The 18,194-nt window shown below is 39.8% G+C and overlaps 1 protein-coding gene and 1 long non-coding RNA gene across 13 annotated transcripts in view; one reads left to right on the top strand and one right to left on the bottom strand.

Moving 5' to 3' along the window:
- Positions 1-12,369, top strand: part of LOC148321576 (uncharacterized) — an 18,533-nt gene extending 6,164 nt beyond the window's left edge. For 2 of the 8 annotated variants that reach the window (XR_015846942.1, XR_015846946.1), the window contains exons 4-10: positions 3,142-3,188; positions 3,251-3,314; positions 3,414-3,495; positions 11,523-11,647; positions 11,724-11,783; positions 11,901-12,084; positions 12,146-12,369. This is a non-coding gene — a long non-coding RNA (uncharacterized LOC148321576). Of the gene's footprint in view, positions 1-3,141; positions 3,315-3,413; positions 3,496-3,592; positions 3,849-3,965; positions 4,073-4,133; positions 4,352-11,522; positions 11,648-11,723; positions 11,784-11,850; positions 12,085-12,145 lie in introns of those variants that run through there. The other 6 variants (XR_015846944.1, XR_015846941.1, XR_015846947.1 and 3 more) reach the window with 4 other exon arrangements.
- Positions 853-18,194, bottom strand: LOC148321575 (small nuclear ribonucleoprotein F-like). 5 transcript variants are annotated; one of them, XM_088319119.1, is made up of 9 exons: positions 18,084-18,194; positions 17,782-17,907; positions 17,651-17,715; positions 16,447-17,574; positions 15,372-15,469; positions 14,767-14,865; positions 11,883-11,955; positions 11,512-11,804; positions 853-3,471 (listed from the first exon to the last, which is right to left on the bottom strand). In XM_088319119.1, exons 1-4 carry the CDS (start codon positions 18,084-18,086, stop codon positions 17,508-17,510), a joined length of 261 nt encoding a protein of 86 aa, XP_088175245.1. In that variant the 5' UTR covers positions 18,087-18,194; the 3' UTR covers positions 853-3,471; positions 11,512-11,804; positions 11,883-11,955; positions 14,767-14,865; positions 15,372-15,469; positions 16,447-17,507. The 5 variants fall into 5 exon arrangements, with proteins under 5 accessions (XP_088175245.1, XP_088175240.1, XP_088175241.1 ...); XM_088319114.1 differs by lacking the exons at positions 17,651-17,715; positions 17,782-17,907; positions 18,084-18,194 and having other exon boundaries at positions 16,447-17,511; XM_088319115.1 differs by lacking the exons at positions 16,447-17,574; positions 17,651-17,715; positions 17,782-17,907; positions 18,084-18,194 and adding an exon at positions 15,628-16,180.

Below are 18,194 nucleotides of genomic sequence, written 5' to 3'. Positions count from 1 at the left end.
CAGTGTGAATGCGTGCTTCTCAGATGTGTTATTTTTATACTCAAAATTATTCTTCCCGAATGAAGCAGACGCAACAAACTACACAGAATTGTTCTAATAAGTGGTCGTTAGTTTAATTTTAAAACAATGATTAGTAGTGTGCATCATATGGTCAAAACACGTCATAGATGAAATATAGTGAAGATGCCAACGTTGAGAGGGGAAAGGGGAAAAACACATTATATGTTGCCCTCCTGTGGTGAATCTCTGTAACTACATCCAAGTGGCTGATAACTGATAACTATTGCATGGTCAAACACGTCATGAAAAAGAGTGTTGTATTGTTGTGGCTGTTGTCGAATGCGGTTCTAAATTATTATTATTGTTGGCGAGATCGTAGGAAGCCCCTAAACTCGGACGATATATATTTTTTGCTTTTGTGAGGTTTATTTTTTTCTTAAACCGTGTGTTGTTAAAGTTTGTTGTTTGTTGACAGACAGAAGTTTTTTTAGGCAGACGTTGATATAACCCGGAAGTGGAAATCCCGATGAAATGAAACCAAGGAAGTGTTTGTATTGACCAGCACGTTGCGTAGACTTTGTTTCGTGTCTTTAAACGCGTGGCTAGTTTGGTTACCTTGCTTAAACGCCAAGTAAAAAGTTGTTGATTGCATGAGCAGAGGTTCCCACAATGAAATAATTTCTCCATGTCGGCTGCTGTAAGTGTCCACATTAACTGTGAACCTTTTGTGCACAGGTAACACATGCTCAACTTAAACACATTTTCTCTGCCTGCTCCTCCAAAAGTATATTTGGATTTGCAAAGGGACCATTGTCTTTTATTTAACATGTTCCTCGGATAGACCAGCCACACTCAGTTCAAGTTAAGTTTATTACATCAACATTGGAAATGGAAAAAATAAGATACAATTACAAAGACGCTCATCAAATTCTGTGACAATTTACTGCCACATGAGGAGGAAGTTAACAAGCCAAGTATACAGAACTGATTGAAAAGAAGGAGGAACTGCAGAAGAGCAACATTTGCTCACTTGTATCCATCTCGTTTCTCAGCTGTCGAAGGCCATCGTGACTGCAAAGGGGGAAAAATATCAAGAGTGGACATTTTTACACGATTCTCAGGTGTTCTTAGTCTCCCTTCACCTGGTGCACACTGGTACCCACAATTAATTTTGACGTACAAACTGTTACATTCTTTACATTCCATTTGACTATGACTCAGTGTTTTTATAAAGTACGGAGAACTATAAAGGCAGCTATGATCGCTTTTAGGGGAGCATAAATTATTCATAGATTTTTGCGATTCAAACTGGCGCCCAGTTTAGGTTCTGCACTATACTAAAATAGAATGCTCATTAAAAATCATATTGGACTTCCTGATGTGAAATGTCTTTGTCATCTTGTGTTTCTCCAAATAAAGCTGACATCATAACCAAGTTCAATCTTTGCATGTTCTTTATGTTCAAATGAGTCACATATAAAAAACGCAACACTGTGCAGAGGCAAACCAAGACATAAGTTTCGAGGAAAGAGGAGAAGCACAAGATGTAATACTGCCCTCCTGTGGATAACTACAGTAACTGTACCCAGGATTGACTTGGTACTGATGCATAAGAATGGCCGTCCTTGGATTCGGTAGAGAAGTGAGTGGAGGGGAAAACTAGCCCCGCTTTTGGAAAAAAAAAAAAAAAAAAAATCAGGCTGCGAACTCATGACTTTCATTTTTTGGGCCGAATCGACGTGGCTGGTTGGCCCATGGTATAAGAGAAGGATTCCGGTACCGCATTGACTGAGTTCAAACCCTGCTCTTTGCAACCTTTTTCAACATACGTAGAAATTTGGAAAAGAACGGGAAACGAACTAGGCCCGCGATAGCCGAATGTAATGTTAAAAAAGAACAGGAATATATGAAAGACAAATAGGAGTAAAAAATAGCGAAGACTTTCATCTATGTTGGTTGAATGGTCTAAAACTTTGAGTCCGGTTCAGATGACCCAGGTTCGAGTCTCGCTCTCTGCACCAACGTTGCACATAAGCAGAAAACGGGATTCGAACAAGGATTCATCTAAACCAAACGCAAGGTCGAAAACCACTCGACTGATTCTGGCTTATCAAACTCAGGTGTTTAGTTTGGATTTATAGTTTAAAGTATGTAGAATTCAGTAGCTGACAATGTGAAAGTGTGAAATATAAATTATAAAAACACCGGAAGTGGCATGGCGAAAACGGCCGAATGGTCAACGACTAGGATTGCGGTACGAACACGTACGAACGGCGCTGGTTCGATCCCCATTGACTTGCTTCACATGTTTTCTCGAGTTTTTCTGGCAAAGTTTTGTCGTTTTTTATTTTTTGTTCTATGGTTTAAATAAAGCTTTTGAGGGAAAAAAAAAGAACCACGTGACGACGTCATTAGCGAAAATCTATTTAAGCTGCGAAAAATTGAACCGGCGTTCTCTTTCTCCACCGAGCTGACAGCTTCACGTCGACGTCTCGACAAGATGACAAAAAAGTTTGTAAGTTTCTTTTTTAGACACATCATTGTAACTTTGACCATTAAATAACGTTTTCGGCGTGCAATAACTTCTCTATCTTGCAGCTCGAGTGTTTAATTAAAATGACACAAACGTTTGAGATTTAAAGCGGTAAGTAAACGTTGTGAACCTTTCAACTAACGCACTTTTTCCTTTTTTTTCGCATTATAGCAAAGGAGCCGCGTTTGGCAGAAGGTATGTTGCCAGCTTTTGTATGTTCACAATTCAAACGCGAATCAACTATTGCTTTGTTTTAATTCTTTCAATTTCTCTCCACAGGCTTGCAATCTGCAGAGAATGGCTAAATTTGCTCTAAAATGGCGTCTCTCTCTCTTTTTTTAACCTCCGTTTAAACGTGCTTACCAAATGTCAGGTTTCTAACATTGTGTCTTTGTGTGCCCACCCAGCAGGTCATTGCCGAGATGTCCTGCTCAGCTCTGCTCTCGTCACTGGTGAGATAAAAACACTCAAATGGATACAAATATGATATCATGTTTTAATTTAGTTTCAGCACATGGTGAAGATGAGCTAAAACATCCAAGGTTTGATCACTCTGCAAAACAAAATGGCCGACATGAACTTTTTTTAAACAAATTTCTCTTTTGTAGTTGCCAAAGTTGCACTGGGATGCGCTTCACTCAAGACCTTCACAAAGGTACATTTGTCATTCTGCGCCAATACTCACATGTTGGTTTTCTTGAGGATTATGTCCACCAGATGGCGCCAAAGCACAACTTGGCCCTGGAGAACCTGAACCAGCAACTTCTCTCACTTGAATAACGTGAATAAAATATTTTTCTTGTTTGTTGTAGGTGCATGGGAAATGATCAATATTCTGTGAGGTGTTGTTGACTTTTTTTTTTTTTTTTTGACTGTGCAGAAGCTTCGAGTGAAGGCGCCATCATGGACTTTGCACACTGGCCACCAAAATTTAGCATCTGCAGGATGAAGAATTTTTACAAGTATGTCGTCATTGGCCCATAAATCTCTCACATTGACGCATGAATAAACTTTTAAAAATTAGAAGCTGGACTTGTCTTTTGCTTACCTCCTGTTTAGCTTTGTCCACCATGGAGCCCTCAGAATCAGTTTGGCATGATGGGGAAGTTTGCAGAACTGGCAACTGTTCGTCCTCAAGCAGAAGGTTCCAGAATCACAAAATGTCTGAAGCGGAATTTTGACAAGCTGGTGGTAATGCATTTAATCTTCAACACTTGTTTGTTTTTTGACTCACAATGCCTTTCTTTTGTTTTCCAGAAGTCACGGCACACTGATCCAAGCTGTCCTCCCACTGCAACTACCCCCCCTTTCCATGGTGTGCAACTTGATTTTTAATCTGCAAGTAAAATAAATGGTCATTTCAACAATACTTGTTTGTGCAGACTTATTTTTTGACTGGGGGCTCTTTGCTTACCCTGCGTTGTTGCGTCAGCTTTGTCAGCTGGAGGACCACATCAAGAAGGTGCAGAAGCCAACTTCGGAGCAGCCTGCCAACTTCCTGCTTCCTGTGAATGCAGCCGTGCAAACTCTTCATCCCTGGTAGGTTCAACTGCTGACTACACAAGAAATGTTCTCGAACTCTCATGTCCCCTTTCTCCAGGTACTGACTGGAATCCGTGACTTTGGACTCGCTGTCGTTTTGTTGGGCCCATCGACGCTTCAGTCTCGCTAGCTGACGACTTCACCAGGCAGCGGCCAAGAGACACCTGTCATTTTTTTTTTAATAGTTCTTTTGTAAACTTTTTTTTTTTTTTTTTTTTTTAAATGCTTTAATTTTTTTGTATTTTTTTTAGTGTTTTTGCCAATAAACATGTACTTTGCAAATATAATCTTACATGTCATGAATTATCGTAACATATTTAATGACTAACAATTATTTAATAAACTAAAAAAAAGGAAAGTGGGTGGGGCATTATGCAAATGAAGGAACAGGGAATATCTGATTGGTGGCTTTGGTAAGAAATGGGTGTGGCTATGCAAAATAGGAAGAAGCTAGTGATATGATTGGTTGGTTTGGAAGGGGGTGGAGTTATGCAAATTAATTAACATACAATGCTGATATTAGCATAAAGGGGTGTGGATATGCAAATCAGTGCCCACATCAAGAGGTTTTTGCTTTAAAATGGGCGTGGTTATGCAAATTTATTTGCATACCCGCAAGCTGATTGGTCGATTCGGCAGAGTAGGCGGGGTTATGCAAAATATTTTGCATGCCATGTTCTGATTGGTCTTTTCGAGAAGTGGGCGGAGTTATGTAAAAAATTTCGCATGACAAATCCAGATTTTCAAAGTGGGTGTGGCTACTAAACATGCTTTTTCCGGGCCGTGATTGGACGACAACCGGACTGTTGCCGTCGCGCTGGAAGACTTTTGGCCCCTCGTCCGAGCAGGCTTCTTGAGTTCATGCTCAAACGCCAGCAAGGACAGCTCGCCATCTGCTGTTTGAGCATGAAACCAACAAGCCTGCTCGGAGCAGAGGCCAAACGTTTTCCAGCACAACCTGAACAGTCCAGTTGGCATCCAGAACAAGGCCATTTTAGACTCAGTGAGGGTGTAGTGAGCAAAAAAACACGGAGACTCGATTTACAGTTCAACAATATATTTTGAAGACAAGCATTTTTTTTTAATACATAATTTTACACCATATGTCAAAAATCAAGCAGAGGTCAAGGCGCACGGACATGACTGACTCGAGCACACATTGTGGCGATCTCTGCTGCTGCTTTCATGAACAGCCTGTCATCCAGTGTTTAACTTTTGTCACACATCAACATTGCTGAAATGGTGTCAAATTGTTAAAACAGGAGTCTGAAAGTTTTGATTGCTAACTGCACCCTGACTGAGTTTTTTTTTTTTTTTTTTTTAATTTAAAAATGTTAAAAAATATTTTTTTTTTTTCAAAGCATTGTCATCCACTATTTGTTTTTGTCATGTTCTCATTTGTTGAATGTATGGCAACTGGACTGTTTGAGATTTTTGTTTGGTCTCTGATGCGAGCAGGCTTCTTGGTTTCATGCTCAAGGCCAGACGGGACAGCTCGCCATCTGGCCTTGAGCATGAAACAAAGAAGCCTGCTTGGATCAGAGGCCAAAAAAATCTTCCAACAAAACAAACAGTACAGTTGACGTCCATTCAACAAATGAGAACATGACAAAAACAACGCTTTAAAAACATAATTTTTTAAAATGTTTAAATATTTTTTTTTAACTCAGTCAGGGTGCAGTTAGCAATAAAACAAACATTCTAATTACAGTTGAACAATATACGACATGAACGCGCTTTTTTTTTTAACAATTTGCCAACATTTTAACAATGACGTTTGACTTAAGTTAAACACAAACACTGGCTGACAGGCTCTACATGGAAGCAAAAGCAGAGGATGTCACATCAGCACAACAGGCCAAAACTTCAAGTACTGCACAAAACTTGCAAACACGACAAGAACATCATTCAATGCTTCTGAACATGTGCTCAAAGATTTTTTTTGTCAAAACTATTATTTTTCTTACGCAGGCAAAATAGATTTTTTTTTTAATTTAAAAAAATATTTAAAAAAACAACAAATCTGTGTTATTTTGGCAATTTATTGATAACACAAATTATTTTTAGACCATTTAGAAAAAAAAACTAATGTTCAAAAGCATTGAATGATGAGCTTGTATGTGTGCAGTAGATGAAGCAGAGGTCAAGGTGCACTGAAAAATGACTAAGTGTCATCACACTCACCTCCTCAAGGGGCCATTCAATGCCAAATCACTCAGTGGGTTTAAAACCAAGCCGATTTTGATTTTAATGAAACTTGCTGTACTTGTTGATAGTAATAGCACAACACTAAATCTGAAATTTGAGGTCAATCAGAGCAGAGATTTTGGAGTTACAGCCACCCGAATATTAATTAGCTGAGCTGTTAAAAAAATATGCACTGATCTGCTAAACGATTGCAGATTTGGATTCCTTGTTAAATTCCCATTCCAGAAATATGTGTTTTGTGAAGATTGACAAAGTAATTCTTGAGAAAAAGAGCTTAAAGTAAGATGGCCACGCCCCTTTTTGCCAAACTAATTAATATGCGAAGGTTGGTCGCACCTAAAAACTGTTCTAATTGACCTCAAATTTTAGATTTAATGTTATGCCATCACTACCAAGGACAACAACTTTCATTAAAATGAAAATTGGCAAGATTAATTTTTTTGGAATGATTTGGCATGGTACCCCCTTATGCACACAGCATGGATTCCCTTGCCTTGAAACAGAACACTCACCGGTCCGAAAAAAAAGTTGCCGTCTTTGGAGTGCAGACGAGTCCAGATGTCCAGAACTGTGAATCTGTCGGTTGTTTGGTGTCCAAAACATCCTCCATCCTGTAAAAATAAACAAAAACATAAACGTTGAGTGAGCTCATTTGCATATGCACTAATTTGCATATGGGTCAATTTGCATAAAGAAAAAAACGTGGCTTGCCAGACAATAACTACAAAGTATTAAATGTTAATGCAGCTAATAATTAAATATAACATTTGTTTTGATGACAGGCTGTCCATTTTTTAATCGAAAGCAGAAATAAACTCGTTAAGGTCAGTGTGAACTTTAAATACATTTAAAACAGACGATACACGTAATTTTAACTTTAAGATATCGAGGCGTTCTTGTTTTTGTCAGATAGTTTAATAAAAAAGTAGTCACATTACCAAATAGCAAAGAGAAAAGCGTCGCGTTAGATTGTGCACACGCTCCACGTGTTTTTATCTCACCGAGTCACATGAGGAACAAGCTAAATATGAGACAATGTTTCTTTTTAAATAGAAATATACTTCTAAAGGAACACACTGTGAAAACGTGGAAAAGTTCAGGACGCGTTACCTTTGCACAAACGCGTCGCCACTTTTGTGCAGATCGACGCGGAGCCAATAATCCTTCATCGGTTCGACGTGGAGCCAATATTCCTTCATTGTGGACGCCTTTGCACGAATAAACAGTGCTATAAAGTTTTATTTAACGCTAAAATACTCAAAACCACAACATGACTTTTCCAAACAATTCTTCGCTTCCGCTTCCGGTCAATTTAACTTCCGGGTCGCGGCTAAGCTATCTTGCAAAAACAAAAACTGGATGCAGTTATGCATTATCCACACCGGTTATCCTGTACAGAGTGGCGGGAGGGTGCTGGACCTTATCCCAGCTAACGACGGGCTCATCATAGCCTGAACAAGTCGCCCGGCAAATCACAGGGTAGACATAGACACCGTCACCGAGTGGGAACCGAACCCATGCTACCCGAACACACGTCAGGCGAATGTACCACTACACTATCAGTGACACGACGTGACATCGCGAATAATGAATTAGAGGGGCAAATTATCGTAAATGTGTTATACGGCACACCCAGAGTCCAAAATTTTAAATTACTATTATATAATTTAAAATAAAAAAGATAAATCGTGGTGAAAATGTCCTGTTCTGTTTTAAATTAAGTTTTTACTGCACTAATTCTAAACTGATAATTAACAACGAACGCGTCAAATATTATTCCAATTTCATTGCATTTTTTAAGAGTAAAAGGGTCCTTGTTGTCTCGTTTTAATTTTCAATATGTTTTTGCGCCTGTTTTTTCACAATAGTTTTCGCAGCAGGATGGATTACGCCATGACAGGAAAACCATTGCAGGTGTGATTCCCTGGAAGATTTTTGCAAGCCTCCCGTCGATATCGTACGTCTGCTGATCGTCTGCCAGTTTCGACGCGATGAGCAAGAAGTTTGACAAGAACAACGAAGGGCGCCCAAAAATCGTCAGTTGAAACATGCATGGCAATGTCAGTGAGGTTGCGTGCTTCTCAGATGTGTTATGCCAACGTTTCGAGGGAAAGGGGAAAAACACATTATATGTTGCCCTCCTGTGGTGAATCTCTGTAACTACATGCCAGTGGCGGATAACTGATAACTATTGCATGGTCAAACACGTCATGAAAAAAGAGTGTTGGACTGTTGTGGCTTTTGTCAAATGCAATAAACGGAAGGCGCTCCCAAGTCGGTCCTAAATTATTCTTATTGTTGGCGAGATCGTAGGAAGCCCCAAAACTCGGGAGATATATATATATATTCTGCTTTTGGGTGGCTTGTTTTTTTTTCTTAAACCGTGTGTTGGTAATGTTTGTGTTTTGTTGACAGACTGGATGGTAAAGTTTTTTTTACGTTGACGTTGATCTAACCCGGAAGTGAAAAGCCCGTCGAAATGAAAACAAGGAAGTGTTTTCTTTTGTATTTAAACGCGTGGCTAATTGAGTTACCTTGCTTAAACGCCAAGTCAAAAGTTGTTGATTGCATGAGCAGAGGTCCGCACAATTAAATAATTTCTCCATGTCGGCTGCTGGAGCGTCCACATTAACTGTGAACCTTTTGTGCACAGGTAACACATGCTCAACTTGAACACATTTTCTCTGCCTGCTCCTCCAAAAGTACATTTGGATTTGCAAAGGGACCATTGTCATGAAGAGGGAGTTAACAAGCCAAGTATACAGAACTGATTGAAAAGGTCAAGTGTCATTATTGAGGGACTGCAGAAGACGCACAAACTGTTAAATTCTTTACATTCCATTTGACTATGACTCCATGTTTTTATAAAGTACAGACAACTAAAAGGCAGTTATGATCGCTTTTAGGGGAGCATAAATTATTCATAGATTTTTGCGATTCACTCTGGGGCCCAGTTTAGGTTCTGCACTATACTAAAACAGAATGGTCATTAAACAAAAAAAATATTCATATTGGATTTCCTGATGTGAAATGTCTTTGTCATTTGGTGTTTCTCCAAATAAAGCTGACATCATAACCAAGTTCAATCTTTGCATGTTCTTTATGTTCAAATGAGTCACATATAAAAAACGCAACACTGTGCAGAGGCAAACCAAGACATAAGTTTCGAGGAAAGAGGAGAAGCACAAGATGTGATGTAATACTGCCCTCCTGTGGATAACTCCAGTAACTGTACCCAGGATTGACATGCTTCTGATTCAGAAGAATGGCCGTCCTTGGATTCGGTAGGGAAGTGAGTGGAGGGGAAAACTAGCCCCGCTTTTGGAAAAAAAAAAAAAAACAGGCTGCGAACTCATGACTTTCATTTTTTTGGGCCGAATCGACGTGGCTGGTTGGCCCATGGTATCAGAGAAGGATTCCGGTACCGCATAGACTGAGTTCAAACCCTGCTCTTTGCAACCTTTTTCAACATACGTAGAAATTTGGAAAAGAACGGGAAACGAACTAGGCCCGCGATAGCCGAATGTAATGTTAAAAAAGAACAGGAATATATGAAAGACAAATAGGAGTAAAAAATTGCGAAGACTTTCATCTATGTTGGTTGAATGGTCTAAAACTTTGAGTCCGGTTCAGGTGACCCAGGTTCGCGTCTCGCTCTCTGCACCAACGTTGCACATAAGCAGAAAACGGGATTCGAACAAGGATTCATCTAAACCAAACGCAAGGTCGAAAACCACTCGACTGATTCTGGCTTATCAAACTCGGGTGTTTAGTTTGGATTTATAGTTTAAAGTATGTAGAATTCAGTAGCTGACCATGTGAAAGTGTGAAATATAACTGATAAAAACACCGGAAGTGGCATGGCGAAAACGGCCGAATGGTCAACGACTAGGATTGCGGTGCCATCACGTACGAACGGCGCTGGTTCGATCCCCATTGACTTGCTTTCCCCTGTTTTCTCTATTTTCCGGGAAGGTTTTGTCCTGTATTCATTTATTTTTTGTTTTCTTGTTTAAATAAAGCTTTTGAGGGAAAAAAAAGAACCACGTGACGACGTCATTAGCGAAAATCTATTTAAGCTGCGAAAAATTGAACCGGCGTTCTCTTTCTCCACCGAGCTGACAGCTTCACGTCGACGTCTCGACAAGATGACCAAAAAGTTTGTATAAGTTTCTTTTTTTTAGACACGACATTGTAACTTTGACCATTAAATAACGTTTCCGGCGTGCAATAACTTTTCTATCTTGCAGCTCAAGTGTTTAATTGAAATGACACAAACTCTTGAGAAATAAAGCGGTAAGTAAACGTTGTGAAATTTTCAACTAACGCACCTTTTTCCTTTTTTTTTTTTTGCATTGCAGCAAAAGAGCCGCGTTTGGCAGAAGGTAAGTTGCCAGCTTTTGTATGTTCACAATTCAAACGCGAATCAACTATTGCTTTGTTTTAATTCTTTCAATTTCTCTCCACAGGCTTGCAATCTGCAGAGAATGGCTAAATTTGCTCTAAAATGGCGTCTCTCTCTCTTTTTTAACCTCCGTTTAAACGTCCTTACCAAATGTCATTTTTCTAACATTGTGTCTTTGTGTGCCCACCCAGCAGGTCATTGCCGAGATGTCCTGCTCAGCTCTGCTCTCGTCACTGGTGAGATAAAAACACTCAAATGCATCCAAATATGATATCATGTTTTAATTTAATTTCAGCACATGGTGAAGATGAGCTAAAACATCGAAGGTTTGATCACTCTGCAAAACAAAATGGCCGACATGAAGTTTTTTTAAACAAATTTCTCTTTTGTAGTTGCCAAAGTTGCACTGGGATGCGCTTCACTCAAGACCTTCACAAAGGTACATTTGTCATTCTGCGCCAATACTCACATGTTGGTTTTCTTGAGGATTATGTCCACCAGATGGCGCCAAAGCACAACTTGGCCCTGGAGAACCTGAACCAGCAACTTCTCTCACTTGAATAACGTGAATAAAATATTTTTCTTGTTTGTTGTAGGTGCATGGGAAATGATCAATATTCTGTGAGGTGTTGTTGACTTTTTTTTTTGACTGTGCAGAAGCTTCGAGTGAAGGAGCTGTCATGGACTCTGCACGCTGGCCACCAACATTTTGCATCTGCAGGATGAAGAATTTTTACAAGTACGTTGCCATTGCACCTGAAATCTTTCATGTGTGTGTTAATAAACTTGTAAAAATTAGAAGCTGGACTTGTCTTTTGCTTACCCCCTGTTTAGGTTTGTCCCCTGTGGAGCCCTCAGAAGCAGTTTGGCATGATGGGGAAGTTTGCAGAACTGGCAACTGTTCGTCCTCAAGCAGAAGGTTCCAGAATCACAAAATGTCTGAAGCGGAATTTTGACAGGTTTGTTGTGCGTTTCATCTTAAACACTAAGGTGTTTAAATGTTTAGTCTGACAATGTCTTTCTTTTGTTTTCCAGAAGTCACGGCACACTGATCCAAGCTGTCCTCCCACTGCAACTTTTTTCCCCCCTTCCATGGTGTGCAACTTGATTTTTAATCTGCAAGTAAAATAAATGGTCATTTCAACAATACTTGTTTGTGCAGACTTATTTTTTGACTGGGGGCTCTTTGCTTACCCTGCGTTGTTGCGTCAGCTTTGTCAGCTGGAGGACCACATCAAGAAGGTGCGGAAGCCAACTTCGGAGCAGCCTGCCAAGAAGTGGAAGACCAAGTTTGAGACGGTTTAGCTACTCGTGCACATGCATGCTGACTGCACTTCACAACTTCCTGCTTCCTGTGAATGCAGCCATGCAAACTCTTCAATCCTCTTCATCCCTGGTAGGTTCAACTGTTGACTGCACAAGAAATGTTCTCGAACTCTCATGTCCCCTTTCTCCAGGTACTGACTGGAATCCGTGACTTTGGACTCAGTCGTTTTGTTGGGCCCATCGACGCTTTAGTCTCGCTAGCTGACTACTTCACCAGGCAGCGGCCAAGAGACACGTGTCAATTTTTTTTTTTGTAGTTCATTTGTAAACTATTTATTTTTTTTAAATCCTTAAATTTTTTATTGTTTTTGCCAATAAACATGTACTTTGCAAATAAATATAATTTTACATGTCATGAATTATTGTCAACTTTAATAACTAAAAATTATTTAATAAACTAAAAAAAGGAAAGTGGGTGGGGCATTATGCAAATGAAGGAACAGGGAATCTCTGATTGGTGGCTTTGGTAAGAAGTGGGTGTGGCTATGCAAAATAGGAAGAAGCTAGTGATCTGATTGGTTGGTTTGGAAGGGGGTGGGGTTATGCAAATTAATTAACATACAATGCTGATATTAGCATAAAGGGGTGTGGATATGCAAATTTTTGCCCAAACAAGTCTTTTTGCTCCAAAATGGGCGTGGTTATGCAAATTTATTTGCATACTTGCAAGCTGATTGGCCGATTTGGCAGAGTGGGTGGAGTTAGGCAAAATATTTTGCATGCCAGGTTCTGATTGGTCTTTTTGAGAGGTAGGCGGAGTTATGGAAATATTTTCGCATGACAAATCCAGAATTGCAAAGTGGGTGTGGCTACTAAACATGCTTTTTCCGGGCCGTGATTGGACGACAACAGGACTGTTCCGGTCGCGCTGGAAGACTTTTGGCCCCTCGTCCGAGCAGGCTTCTTGAGTTCATGCTCAAACGCCAGCAAGGACAGCTCGCCATCTGCTGTTTGAGCATGAAACCAACAAGCCTGCTCGGAGCAGAGGCCAAACGTTTTCCAGCACAACCTGAACAGTCCAGTTGGCATCCAGAACAAGGCCATTTTAAACTCTGTGAGGGTGTAGTGAGCAATAAGACACGGAGACTCGATTTACAGTTCAACAATATATTTTGAAGAGAAGCCGTTTTTTTTTTTTAAAATACATAATTTTACACCATATGTCAAAAATTAAGCAGAGGTTAAAGCGCACTGACATGACGGACTTCACTCACCTCTGCTTTCATGAACAGCCTGTCATCCAGTGTTTAACTTTTGTCACACATCAACATTGCTGAAATGGTGTCAAATTGTTAAAACAGGAGTCTGAAAGTTTTGATTGCTAACTGCACCCTGACTGAGTTTTTTTTTTTTTTTTTTTTAATTTAAAAATGTTAAAAAATATTTTTTTTTTTTCAAAGCATTGTCATCCACTATTTGTTTTTGTCATGTTCTCATTTGTTGAATGTATGGCAACTGGACTGTTTGAGATTTTTGTTTGGTCTCTGATGCGAGCAGGCTTCTTGGTTTCATGCTCAAGGCCAGACGGGACAGCTCGCCATCTGGCCTTGAGCATGAAACAAAGAAGCCTGCTTGGATCAGAGGCCAAAAAAATCTTCCAACAAAACAAACAGTACAGTTGACGTCCATTCAACAAATGAGAACATGACAAAAACAACGCTTTAAAAACATAATTTTTTAAAATGTTTAAATATTTTTTTTAACTCAGTCAGGGTGCAGTTAGCAAAAAACAAACATTATAATTACAGTTGAACAATATACGACATGAACGCGCTTTTTTTTAACAATTTGACAACATTTTAACAATGACGTTTGACTTAAGTTAAACACAAACACTGGCTGACAGGCTCTACATGGAAGCAAAAGCAGAGGATGTCACATCAGCACAACAGGCCAAAACTTCAAGTACTGCACAACACTTGCAAACACGACAAGAACATCATTCAATGCTTCTGAACATGTGCTGAAGGATTGTTTTTGTAAAAACTATTCTTTTTCTTACGCAGGCAAAATAGATATTTTTTTTAATTTAAAAAATATTTAAAAAACAACAAGTCTGTGCTATTTTGGCAACTTATTAACCAAACAAATTATTTTTAAACCATTTAGAAAAAAACCTAATGTTCAAAAGCATTGAATGATGAGCTTGTATGTGTGCAGTAGATGAAGCAGAGGTCAAGGTGCACTGAAAAATGACTAAGTGGCATCACACTCACCTCCTCAAGGGGCCATTCAATGCCAAATCACTCAGTGGGTTTAAAACCAAGCCGATTTCGATTTTAATGAAACTTGCTGTACTTGTTGATAGTGATAGCACAACACTAAATCTGAAATTTGAGGTCAAGCAGAACAAAGATTTTGGCGTTACAGCCACCCGAATATTAATTAGCTGAGCTGTTAAAAAAATATGCACTGATCTGCTAAACAATTGCAGATTTGGATTCCTTGTTAAATTCCCATTTCAAAAATATGTGTTTTGTGAAGATTGACAAAGTAATTCTTGAGAAAAAGAGCTTAAAGTAAGATGGCCACGCCCCTTTTTGCCAAACTAATTAATATGCGCAGGTTTGTAGCACCTAAAAACTGCTCTAATTGACCTCAAATTTTAGATTTAATGTTATGCCATCACTACCAAGCACAACAACTTTCATTAAAATGAAAATTGGCAAGATTAATTTTTTTGGAATGATTTGGCATGGTACCCCCTTACGCACACAGCATGGATTCCCTTGCCTTGAAACAGAACACTCACCGGTCCGAAAAAAAAGTTGCCGTCTTTGGAGTGCAGACGAGTCCAGATGTCCAGAACTGTGAATCTGTCGGTTGTTTGGTGTCCAAAACATCCTCCATCCTGTAAAAATAAACAAAAACAAACATTGAGTGAGCTCATTTGCATATACCCTAATTTGCATATGGGTCTATTTGCATAAAGAAAAAAAACGTGGCTTGTCAGTCAATAACTTCGAAATGCTAAAACACTCTTAAATGTTTATGCCGCTAATAATGAAATGTTAAGTTTGTTTTGACGACAGTCTGTCCATTTTTTAATCGAAGGCAGAAATACACTCGTTAAGGTCAGTGTGATCTTTAAAAGCTTTAAAACAGTCGATACATGTATTTGTACATTAATATATCGAGGCTTTCTCGTTTTTGTCAGATAGTTTAATTAAAAAATAGTTACATGACCAAATAGCACTTGTAAAGCGTCGCGTTAGATCGTGCACGTGCACCACGTGTTTTTATCTAACCGAGTCACATGAGGAACAAGCGAAATAGGAGACAATGTTTCTATTCAAACAGAAATATACCCCTAAAGGAACAAGTTGTGAAAACGTGGAAAAGTTGAGGACGCGTTACCTTTGCACAAACGCGTCGCCACTTTTGAGCAGATCGACGCGGAGCCAATATTCCTTCATCGGTTCGAGGTGGAGCCAATATTCCTTCATCGTGGAAGCCTTCGCACAAAGAAACAGCCCCAAAAATACTTAGATAACGCGATCAAAGTAAAAAACACAGCATTACGTTTCCAAACAATTATTCGCTTCCGTTTCCGGTTGGTTTAACTTCCGGGTCGCGGCTAAGCTATCTAGCAAAAAGAAAAAACAAAACACACCGGTTATCCTGTGTAGGGTAGCAGGGGGGGGCGAGTTGTTGGACCTTATCCCAGCTGACAACGGGCGCATCACACCCTGAATGGTTCGCCATACAGTCACAGGACACTTAACGTCTCAAACACGAATTGCTTTGGCATATTGCCCCCTGGTGGCTATTTGAAGTACCTACAACTACGGTTACTTCGTCTCAAACTGTTTCTTTTAGTTAAGTTGCAACAGTTCGTTGTATGATGTAAAAAAAATAGTCTTTGGAGTAACTTGGTTTTATGAATGTGCAGGATGAGGTGATGAACACGACCAAAGATTTCGACATTGGAAAATAAAACTTGACTCATAACGTCTGAAACACGGATTGCATTGGAATGTCGCCGTCTCGTGGCGAACATAAGTAACTACTACTAGTCTTGCGCAAAAAAATTAAATAAATAATTAAAATTCACACAGGTTAGGTTGTAGAGGTTAGCGGGATCTTATCTCGGCTGACAACGGGCCCATCACACCCTGAAATGGTTGCCAGACACTCACTGGGTGGATATAGTCACCGGTACCGAGTGGGAACCGAACCCACACTGCCCGTATGCAAGTCAGGCGAATGTACCACTACACCGTAATCGACACAACGTGATGTCGCGAATAATGAAATAGAGGGTCAAATTATCGTAAATACGTGAAACCGCACACCGAGTCTAAAATTTAGCCAATGCTTAACAAGTTCACAAAGTCAGGCCTCAAGCCGCCGTTCGCCGACTGCATGCTCATCCGCATCGCCAGCAAGCTTCTGGATGAAATAGAAGTGGGCTAAGAGGACACTAACTCACGTTACGTTGCTCCTTTCATTCCTGATGTCCTTATTTTTTTCCAGGATGGAAGCCTAAAAATAAAAAAACGGACCAGCCACACTCAGTTTAAGTTACGTTTATTACATCGACATAAAAAAAATAAAATAAAAGAGACGCTCATCAAGGTCAGTGGACAATATACTGCCATCTGGTGGACATGAGGAGGAAGTTAACACAAGACATGTATACGGGATTGATGGAAAAGATCAAGTGTCATTATTGAGGGACTACAGAACATCAACACGTCGTCTTTGTCCTGATGTGTCCACGCTTTTACACTTCAGAGAGCAGCTTGGGTTTTCTCCTGTTTGTCTTTGCATTGTTTTTCTTTAACTAATAGTTGAGCACAGAGGTTGAAGGGCACAAGAGGCATGGCTCCAAAGTTCCAAAAAAGAAATAGAAGTAAGCCTGCAGCCTGTCAGTCAGCGAGTTACATGTAACGTAACATTCATAAATAAGCATGTTTTTAAAAAAAATGCCTTAACTAAATGTAGTGTCATGAAGTGCAATTTAATCAAGTGCATTCTCAATTTTGCTTTTTACTTTCATGACTGAATTTATATGTACTCCACATTAAAATGAAGTCTGATAAAGTGCAATGAATATTTGTGGTCTTACATAGTGCAAGAACAGTAATCAATTGCAGTCATTCTACTTAATACAATATGAATATATCTATATATACTATATATATTGCTCATCTGCACTTTTTAGATATATACTTGTCTTTTTTTCTGGTGGTATTTATTCTGGTCCAATTGAACTGCCTTCACACACCCAGAGACGGACCAATCATCTTTATACGAGACCTAAGTTTATCTTCTCAACAATAATCAAAACTGGATTTAATTCATTTGTCAATAAGCAGAGGTGTCCAGTATAATAACAAAGAACTATAATGTTTTTATCGTCTCACAGCAACAGAAAAGTTGGTCTCCAAGGGTACAAAAAATAAGAAATCAAGCATTCATTAAGTTTCACATAGTGAAAACACAAGCACACTATGACTATAAATCACACGCACGCCGTCCTTGTTGTCATCACTCTCTCATTTCTCCGTCTTCCTCCTCTTCCTCCACACCTCGGATGTACAGAACATTGTTGCACCTGGAGGAAAATAAAACACTTGCACGAGGACGTCTTGCGCATGGTTCCGGGTTCATTTGATTCAAATGGGGAATACCTGATGAGGACTTCCCCGAGATGACCCGCAAGCGCTCCGTCCACGTACTCCTCCGTGTTCGCCAGCTGCCCACAAACATGTCACGCAACGGTCACGATCAGGCAAAACTTTTCACATTTTATCGCGCTCACCTGCATGTTCATGTAGCCGTCCACGGAGACCAGGTAGCCTTTGTACTCCATGCCCCACTTGAGCTTCACCATCACCGGCTTGCCTGTCATCCCGTTCAGGAAGGGCTTGGGGTTCAGTGGTAAACTCTGCAAAAAAGACAACAACAACAAAAGGACACTTGTTTAGTGCATGCGAGGCGCTTCATTCATTCGATTGGACTACACGGCAAAGGAGCTAACGCGGAGAATTGTTAACCGACGGAAAAAAAAACGGAGATGACGAAACTTAAACAAGCGGGCCGAACCAAATTGATCGGGCTCACCATTTCGATTTGTTGCGGGGATGGAACGTGTTAGTTTTGAGTTTCCTGGCTTGTTGTCACAAAAACGTAGACACGCTCTGCACGCCCAACCGGAAGTACTAAGTATTGACC

Source organism: Idiotropiscis lumnitzeri, chromosome 16 (assembly GCF_059441095.1).
Source record: "Idiotropiscis lumnitzeri isolate Australia: NSW breed Sydney's pygmy pipehorse chromosome 16, RoL_Ilum_1.0, whole genome shotgun sequence".
NCBI classification, from domain to species: Eukaryota; Metazoa; Chordata; class Actinopteri; order Syngnathiformes; family Syngnathidae; genus Idiotropiscis; species Idiotropiscis lumnitzeri.
Note: the sequence above shows the minus strand (reverse complement) of the source record. Positions and strands in the feature narration are given on the sequence as shown.

Bases quoted from the DNA above. Each gene is read 5' to 3' on its own strand.
- LOC148321575 (XM_088319114.1), bottom strand. From the start codon at position 15,460: ATGAAGGAATATTGGCTCCACCTCGAACCGATGAAGGAATATTGGCTC. The intron at 11,956-14,766 runs GTGAGTGTTCTG...ACTTCTTGGCAG, and splicing joins GCAACTTTTTTTTCGGACCG to GCTGCTCCGAAGTTGGCTTC. The intron at 11,805-11,882 runs GTAAGCAAAGAG...TTTTACTTGCAG, and splicing joins AGCTGACGCAACAACGCAGG to ATTAAAAATCAAGTTGCACA.